This window comes from Apteryx rowi, unplaced genomic scaffold, assembly GCF_003343035.1.
Source record: "Apteryx rowi isolate R43461 unplaced genomic scaffold, aptRow1 scaffold_287, whole genome shotgun sequence".
Taxonomy (NCBI): domain Eukaryota; kingdom Metazoa; phylum Chordata; class Aves; order Apterygiformes; family Apterygidae; genus Apteryx; species Apteryx rowi.
This window is the reverse complement of record NW_020449274.1, coordinates 1,002,382-1,010,933: the sequence shown is the minus strand read 5'-3', so window position 1 is coordinate 1,010,933 and position 8,552 is coordinate 1,002,382. Positions and strand designations below refer to the sequence as shown.

Below are 8,552 nucleotides of genomic sequence, written 5' to 3'. Positions count from 1 at the left end.
CTGGCTGGCTGGTTGGTCTGCTTCACGGAAACCTCATCCCTCTGGAGGGGCTGCCTCAGATCCCACTGCCTGGAGGAGCCAGGTACTGGTTTTCTCTTTAGGTCTAAGCTCTCCCAGTATGGCTGGCACCAAATCTGGAAAAGGGGCCCAAAGCTGTATTACGTGATATTTAAGGACCCTCTCCTCTAACCTCTCTTTTGCACTTTTGCCCTGCCTGAGGGATGGTTTTAGATGGGAATGCCTCTACCCCAGCAGACCTGTGCTCTCCTTCTGCTCTGTATGACTGGGTCTGTGTAAAGCCTGCACGCCTGCCTTTAATGCCTGCGCATGCTAGAGTGCAAGCCTGCCTCTTTACCTCAGGCACTGGCTTTGTGCAAAGGTGCTTGGGGTGAACGGAAACTGCTGCGTGACCCAATGCACCTCACTGGTCTCCTGCCTGGAATGCCAATGTGGGTCCTGATGGACTTTAAAATCAGTTTTGCTGCATCCCTCCTCCTGCAGCTGATGCCTGGCTTGTAGCAAGGGAGGAGAAGTTACATGAGGTGGCTGAGCTGATCGAACTTGCTGTTGCTAAAAGGAGAGGTGGAGTTCAGCTCTTTGTGTGGGAGGCTGACAGTCTTGAAAAGGTGTCGTAAGTCACTAGAGCGTAAGATTTGAGAAAATAAAGGCACTGTTGCTGGGGGTGGGTTGCAGAGTGGATTAATTCAGGCCTTGACAGGAATAAGGAGCTGCTGGGTTGGGTCGGATCAAATTGCAAACCTATCGGTTTCAGCCTCCCTGAGCCTTGTGCAGCGTCATGCTTCTTTCTACCAGTCACTCCTGCAAGGAGCTTGAGGGAGCAGCAGTGCAGAGGGCACAGAGGAAGGAGAGTCAGGAAAGCACCTGTGTGATGAAGATGATGTGCTGTCAGTGCTGAGTGGCAGCTTTGGCCCTGCCTTTTGGGGTTGCTGGGGCATGCAGGGTTGTGTGACTTCTGCTCAGTAAGTCTTTTTGCTATTTGTTATTTTTATTTGTTCTGTTCCAAGCTGCAGTTTCTGACATGGATTTGCTCTTGATCTGCCCCTTTCTGTTCACACTGATGTTGTCCAAGGGAAGCTTTGCAGACCTGGAAAAACAGAGGGTGGACTCTGGCTTGGAAATCTGTATCCTTCTCTGCAGGCCTGTGCCTCAACTCATGAATATGTGCTTGTGCCTGATGAGGCTGGAAAGAGCTCATGTGTATGAATAGGGTTAGAGACCATGGAAGGGGGCACTAGGGGGGTGAAAGAGAGGGAATGGAAGAATCTTAAGGCTGTAATTATTGCTAATGAGATTATAAACGAACTGAGGAAGTGCAGCCATCACCACGTGATTGCCAGCCAGGACTTGGTATGACCCTGAGCAACCTGATGTAACTTCAGAGCTGGCTGTGCTCTGAGCAGGGGTTGGACTAGAGACCTCCAAAGGTCCCTTCTGCACAAATTACTGCCGGAGGTGGCATTTACTCTCGGGCACATGCGAGGCAGCGATCCCTGCTAGAGAGCTGCTCCGGTGGCTGCTGGGAGCCCTGCTGGCTGCTTTCCAGGGAGCTGCGCCGTGCAGGGGCATTGAGGCAGGCAGGGCTGTAGGGATTAGGGGGGAATTTGGGAGAGAAGGCCCCGAGCTGGAGGGTCAGCTCTTTTTTTTTTTTTTTTTTTTTTTTTTTTTTTTTTTTTTTTTTTTCTTCCTCCTGACTGTCAGACAGCCCAGAACAGCTGAGCGGTTGCTGCTTTGCTCTTCTGCAGAAAAGGTTTAGCGGAGCTCCCAGGTTCACTGATAAAATGCCCAGATCAGTGCAGGAGCAGGGACAGGTTCTCTGGCAGTGTCTCACGTTCTCCCAAGTGCAGTGCTTTCCCTTTCCATTCCGACATGCTGGGTGGAGAACGCACCTCCCAGTTTGGTCTCGGCACCAGTACGATTGCCTGCGTGGTGGAAGCTGTAACACAACATGTGCATGTCGCTGAAAGGCTGCTCAATGCGTTGAGGTCCCTGGCTAGGAGGGTGGAAGAGTTACTGTGCTTGCTGCAGTCAGTCTCACCTGTGTCTCAGGCACTTATCACCCACAAGGAGTAAGGTAGAAGTACCTGCTAATGCAAGCCCTTCCTGGCACACGCCAGCATCCCCTCATGGGCAAATGGAGCATGAAAAGCAAAAGAGGGGGTTCTGGAAACCCACTTCTAGCCCAGATGCCCTGCTCCAGAGGCCTGGCTCGGTCATCTGCCCCCCAGCCAAGGGATACTCCATGGCCCCCGTGGCGCGGGCCAGACCGGTGCCTTGTGCCCAGGGCAGAGGAAGGGCTGTGTGTGAGGGAGGCCGCTATGCTGGAGGCCATGCGTGCAGTGGGAGCCTGTGGGGAGCTCTGTGGTACCCTTGACGGTGGTGCAGATAAGAAGCTGTTTGAGGTGAAGCGCAAGGACCAGATGAACGCGTTGAAGAACCTTATCGAGCTCAACGATGTGAACCAGCAGTACAAGATCATTGACATCATGCTCAAGGGACTCTTCAAGGTGAGGCGTGGGGTGGGCTTGCCTCTGGGCTTGGCATGCCCAGGCACGAGCTTCCTGCTCCCTCCCTTCACCCCTGGGCTAGGGCCGCACTGGGGTGCCCATGGTGGTGCTGCCCTGGGCTGGGATGCCAGGCAGGGCAAGCAGGAGAGGCAACGGCAGCAGGGAGCCTCTGTGGGGCTAAAGAGACAAGCTGAGGGGCAGAGTAGGGTGCTATAGTGGTAAGGAGTCCCCTGAGGCCTGCCCATATGACAGAGGGGAGCAGGGCCTGGGTTGGGACAAGGATGGGCAAGGAGGGAGGGCAGGCGGCATGGGCAGTAACTGAGTACGTTTCAGGTGCTGGAGGACTCCCGGGCTGTGCTAATAGCTGCAGATGTGCCACCAGATGGGCCTTTTCCTCAGGAGGAGAAGCTAAAGGATGGTAGGTTCTCTCTGGTCTTCTACCCCTGTTCCTTTTTCCATTGCTATGTTGCATCTCTGTCTTTTCACGTGGGATCAGTGCCAGGGTAGCTATGAAATCCCCTGGGGCTGCATACAGAGATCAGACTGGATCATCCACTGGTCCCTGTGGTGTTTTCTATTAGGGACCCATTGCAATCTCACTGACCAGTCCATACAGGGGATCCTGCCCATTTACCCCCTGCCTCTCCATCTTTGCCACTAGGACTTAGATGCTCCCGGGATGAAATGGAGGCAAATGACTCTGAATGAATGAATTTGAGTATCACTGGGGAGGCATTTATTCAGAAGTCTCCCAAAGGGTAGGGGGAGCAGAGGCCACATCACGAAAGAAACTTAAAGCTAGATCCCATGAAACTCCTGGAGAACGTGCTGCATGGCTAGGATGGGGGAAAGGCACTGCCTGTTGCAGTCATCTCCAGACTTTCCTGCTCCCATTTCCCAAGTGGTACTGAGTTGATGTGGTGCTTGGTAGCTTGTGTGATCTCTCCCATCCCTGATCTCTGCTGTCAGGAGCTGCTCCACATCCAACCTTGGCTTCCCCCAGCCAGCATCAGCTGGAGCTGTTCTGTCCCTGCTGCTGAGGGCCAGGAGCCAGCATACGATGTCAGCCCCCAAGGAGGCTGGGCTGGGCACACAGTGCGTCCATAACCACAGGTGGTGGGACATGGAAGGGGGCGCCTTGCAGTGTCCTTTGGAAGCAGCTTCTCCTCCCGTCCCTGTGGTCTGGCCACGTGTGGGGGGCCCTGGTGGTTGGGAGGACCTTGACTCGTGGGAGGTGGGAGCAAGGTGGTGTGCAGGGCCAGCCTGCTGACAGGGCCAATGGCTCTCCTCTGCAGCGTACTCCCACGTGGTGGAGAACACGGCCTTCTTTGGAGATGTTGTCCTGCGCTTTCCCAAGATTGTGCACCACTACTTCGACCGCAACTCCAACTGGAACAACCTCATCCGCTGGGGGATTGGTTTCTGCAATCTGACGGGGGTGTTTGAGCAGGGACCCCACTCCCAGGTCCTGGGGCTGGTAAGGCTGAGTCTCTCCTGTCGCATCCTGTCTCTGCTGCCGGGGGGGCAAAGCATGGGGATGCGTGCAAGGATAAAGGGAGAACAGGCAGAGGGAAGAGGGAGCGTTTGGCTCTTCCTGTGCCTTCAGGGCATGGTTGACAGACAGGGGAGACACTCTCCAGCCTGAGGGATGTCCTCAGGCTGGAGGGATGCAGAAGGGAAGAGCGAAGGGGGCTGAAAGGGCTCAGAAAGGAGGAAAGGCTTGGAGGGGAGGCAAGGACGTGGATTGCGGTGGGCCAGCATGGTGGTGTGAGATGAGAAATGCCACTCTCTGACACAGACCCTGCTTTGCTCTGCAGATGGCTCAGGAGCTGGGAATCAGCGAGAAATCTCCTGATTACCGCAATCCCTTTAAAACTGACCACTCTGAGGTAAGATGGCAAAGCTGCCAGCTTGCCCTGTGGGTTTTCTCCTCCTCATGCCATGGGCTCTGGGCAGCCAGCTGGGGAAGGAAAAAGGCAGTTTTGGGGGGAATGGCTGAGCTTGTGTCCATGCAGGGAAGCAGAGGAGAAAGCCTGGTCTCTAGCTGTGCTGGTGTTTGGTTACACTGGTGGTGCCAGCTGCTGATGGGTACAAAACCATACCTTTTCTCCACTCCTGCGGCGGGTACGTGCAGGCGGGCTGAGGGGAGGGCATGCACTGTGGAGCTCGCAGGTGCAGCCAATGCCGCTGCCCGGGCCAGGAGGGTCCCGGGTCTGCCCTGTAGTTGCCAGCCCTGCACGTGCCAGCCTCCTCCTGCCTCTCTCCCTGACGCTCTTGGCTGGGATCTGCTTCCTTTGCTCAAGGCCCTGAAGGGCTGCATGTCCTTCTGGCTTGGTTTCTTCCCCACGCAGAAGGGGAGTGGGGGGCTGAACGTTATGGGATCATCTGGGGTGCGAGTGGCTCAGGGCCAGAGCCGAAGCTGGCTTTAGATGCCTAGTGGTCCGGTGGTATCTCCCTTCTCCCGGCTGGTTCCCTGGGGGGAATGGGGATAACAGAGCTGCCTTGTGGGAGAGTCTGGACCCGATCTGCCCCCTGTGCTCTGTGTCATCTAAAGCCCCTTGAAACCACAGAGCTTGTGCATTGGCTTTGGTGGGTTTGATGTGGCTTGTACTTTCAGGAAGCTACGCTGCGGAAAGCCAGGCTGCACCCTGCCTACAAGGGTAGGGAAGCTGTCCTTTCCACAGCTTAAAGGCTCAATTTTAGAGCAGGAAGAAGGGTGCAACACAACCAGTTCTTCCACAAAATGATTCATTTTTAATTTCTTTTACAAACTGATGTGCATCTGCTTCCCTTCCATTACTGGACTGGCAAAAGCATCTCTGCTTCCGTGTTCTGGCACCTCCTTTAAGGCAAAATTAGCCCTGTATGAGAGGCTTAATTTATTACCAGTCCTCAGCTGTGCAGGCCCTGTGCTTACTCCTCCTTGCTGATCCCGTGTTTTTACCCCTCAGTTCTTCCCCAGTGCAGACGCCTTCCAGAAGGCGCTGCGGGAGGAGGAGAAGCGGCGGAAGAAGGAGGAGAAGCGGAAGGAAATCCGCAAGGGCCCGCGGATCTCGCGTTCACAGTCCGACTTGTAGTGCTGAGCCCTGCCTCGTGGCAGGGACCCTGCTGGCTGGCCGGCCGGAGACGTACTGCAGGGTGGCAGACCGGCTCGCCCCTTCCGGCAGCCTCGGGCCGGTGCCTGGCTGTTCACTTTTCATTTGTGCAGTGGGTTTTGTTTTGTTGCATTTCCCTTTTCAGTGTGACGGCCGGGCGGGGGCCCAGAGGACGGATGGGGCAGGGACCTGGGTCTTTCGGCCCAGTGTCCCTGGGGAAGCTCCGCGGATTTTGGGGCGTACCCCCATTGCAGCCTGGTGCTAGTGGGGTTGCCCCATGGAGAAGGGGGGCTGGAGTTGGCACCCCTTCCCTAGAGCCAAAGCACAGATGGGAAGGCACCAGGGCTGCTGCCAGACCTGGCATGGATGCTCCCGAGCGCAGCAGGGATGTGGCTGTACCCGAGCCCTTGGGAGCCTCCCGCTGCTGGAGAAATACAGCGTAACGCACATTAAACGTGCCTCCTCCGTCCACGGGGGGGGGCTGGGGAGCTCGTGGCGTAAGCAAATAGCCTCATGAGCAATGCTGCTTCTGTGATTTTTTTTTTTTTTTTTTTTTTTTTTTTAAATCGGTGATGTGGTTTCTACTCCCCCCAGCCCGGTAATACCTGATCTCTGCCTGGTCAATACCCCTGTTGCCTGATCAGATCTCCCCTTCTGGCAGCTGTTTTACTGAGCAACGGGTGTTTCATCCACAATGGCTGAAAAGGCCAAAAAAGTCGGTTCCTGGCCAGATCATGTCCTGTTTTCCCTGAGCGGCTACTGGAGGGGCTCCTGATGGGGACGTCAGGATGCAAACTGGGAATTAAGCTGCACTTGCAGGAACGGATGTGGCCTCTCCACCCTCCTCTTCCCTGATGCCGCTTCGAGTCAGGCGAGTGGAGGGGGGGGCGCATCCGAGGTGTCTGGTTGTGGGAGAGGGGTAGGGGCGAGGTCCTGCAGCCGGGTTTGCCCCCGTGCCTGGGAGAGCATGCGGGTCCGCGGGGGAGTGTTTAGTGAGTCAGTCCCATGTCGCGCTCCTGACGCAGGAGACGCGAGGGACTCGTGGGCAGGGTAAGCGAAGGCTAACCTGGCCTCAAGCCGTCCCAGTGAGAGGATTGCAATGAAGATACCGAGCCTGGCTTGTCCAAAGGCAAAATTCCCCCTTCCCCTCTGCACGGTGGCGGCGAGCATGAAACAAATATGGGAAGGAGGGATTTCGGGTCTTGGCCCTCTTTGCAGCCGCTGGGTGCCCATATTGCAAGCACTGTTGTCGCTGCCACCTAAAGTGCTGCGAAACCACCCCTTAAGCCCCTGTTAGCCTGTGCTGCACCTGCACACCTGGCTCCCGTCGCCCTGTCCCCATCCCTGGGGGTTGGTGCTGGCTCTCGCCTACCACTGCCACCCTGCCCCGTGGGCTCCTGCAGGGGCCCCGTGTGGTGCGAGCGCCTTCTGGGCTGATTCGGCCCCCCAAATCCCCCACTGTGGGATCGGGTGACTGCCTGTGCCAGCCGCGGGACGGAGCAGCCCCAGCTTAGAAGGGGACTCCGGCCGCCGGGCACACGGGTCTGCTCCCCTCCATTGCTCCGTGGCCGTGCCGGAGCTGGCTGAGCAGTGCCTGCCCGGCGGGTCAGTCCCTGCTTCTCCGGGACTCAGTGCTTTCCCATGCTGCACATCAGGCTACTTTATGGGACCAGAGCTGGGAGACGTTCTTTATTTTTAAATACAGACATGTGTACGTTTGGTGGGGGTGTTGGGAAATTGCATTGAAATGGGAAGTGTTTTGTTTTTCTTGAATAAATCTGATTTTTTTCTTTTCTTTTCTTTTTTTTTTTAAACAAGCCTGTTTCTTGATTGTGTTTCCGTTGGGAGCGCTTCAAAAATGGGTGTGTGCCCAAGGGTGTCTCTAGGTGTTAGGTTTGGCCTGTCACGAAATGACTGTGTTTTAGAAGGTGCATAAGCAAGGAGATACTAAAAGGATTAGACAAACTCTCCCAGCTGGTTACCTGGGAAATCAGAGCCCCTTTTAATAAAATCTCTTCCCGTAAAACTTACTGCTGCCTTCAATCTAATGTTTCTCCCCCTTCATCTAATTTCATGCCAGCTTTATAACGGATCCGAGCTGTTCTTCCTCACAATCTCGCAATCTCGTTTTGACTCCCAGGGACATACGTTTAGGTGCTTGCAGTTGCTGGGAGGCACCTAATATGATTTTTCAAAAGCATCTAAGCAGATTAGCTGCTAATTTCCTACATCGATTTCTCTCTGGGCTCCAGGGGTTGGGTCATGTCGTGGAGAGCCTGCAGAGGGACAGGCACCGTCGGTGGCTCTGCGTTGCTGCAATACCTCAGCCCAAATTGCACTGGAGCTTGTGAAATAATATATTTTCCTCCTAGGGGCTGGGTGCCTGCAGCTCCCTCTTCATCAAGGCTTCTGGCAAATGGGCAGGGGGAAACAAGGGGCTGCTGGACGTGGTGGGGATGTGAGGGCGCGCGGGGCTGGGGATCTTTCAGCAACTGCCCAGTTTTTCATCCCCACTGCAATTTTTGCAACCTGGAGTAACTCTGCAGTCGACCTTGCTTGGAGCAGAGGGTTGGAGTAGAGACCTCTGAGGTCCCGTCCAGCCGGACCATCTTGTGCCTGGCTTTGCTGCTGTTAGCCGGCCATGCTGCCTGCTGGAGCGGCTGCAGGATGGGAGGCCACCGCCTGCAGCCTCACGCCGAGGGTCCCCCTCTCATGGTGCGCAGGGGCAGGTTTATCCAGCACTTGTTGCCAGCCGGCTGGGCCCCTGGGCCCTGCGAGGCATTTGGGAGGGTGCTGGGGAGGAGAAGAGGGCCGAGGCCAGGCTGGGCCACGCGAGTTGCATGACACAGTTTCAAGGCATGTGATGGCCGCTCCCTGGAGGTGAAGAGGAGGGAGCCCCGAGGCACGAAGAAGCCCCCCGGCCTCGCACCCC

General features: G+C 56.0%; 1 protein-coding gene across 2 annotated transcripts; it reads left to right on the top strand.

The window, feature by feature from the left end:
* Positions 1-7,414, top strand: CCDC134 (coiled-coil domain containing 134). 2 transcript variants are annotated; one of them, XM_026069143.1, is made up of 7 exons: positions 1-82; positions 1,026-1,142; positions 2,404-2,525; positions 2,859-2,943; positions 3,821-4,002; positions 4,343-4,414; positions 5,477-7,414. In XM_026069143.1, exons 2-7 carry the CDS (start codon positions 1,040-1,042, stop codon positions 5,600-5,602), a joined length of 690 nt encoding a protein of 229 aa, XP_025924928.1. In that variant the 5' UTR covers positions 1-82; positions 1,026-1,039; the 3' UTR covers positions 5,603-7,414. The 2 variants fall into 2 exon arrangements, with proteins under 2 accessions (XP_025924928.1, XP_025924930.1); XM_026069145.1 differs by having other exon boundaries at positions 11-82; positions 1,032-1,142.
* The last annotated feature ends 1,138 nt before the right edge of the window (positions 7,415-8,552 follow it).

Coding starts and splice junctions, on each gene's coding strand:
- CCDC134 (XM_026069143.1), top strand. CDS start 1,040: ATGGATTTGCTCTTGATCTGCCCCTTTCTGTTCACACTGATGTTGTCC. Junction 2,944..3,820: donor GGAGGAGAAGCTAAAGGATG/GTAGGTTCTCTC, acceptor TCTCCTCTGCAG/CGTACTCCCACGTGGTGGAG. Junction 4,415..5,476: donor TTAAAACTGACCACTCTGAG/GTAAGATGGCAA, acceptor TTTACCCCTCAG/TTCTTCCCCAGTGCAGACGC.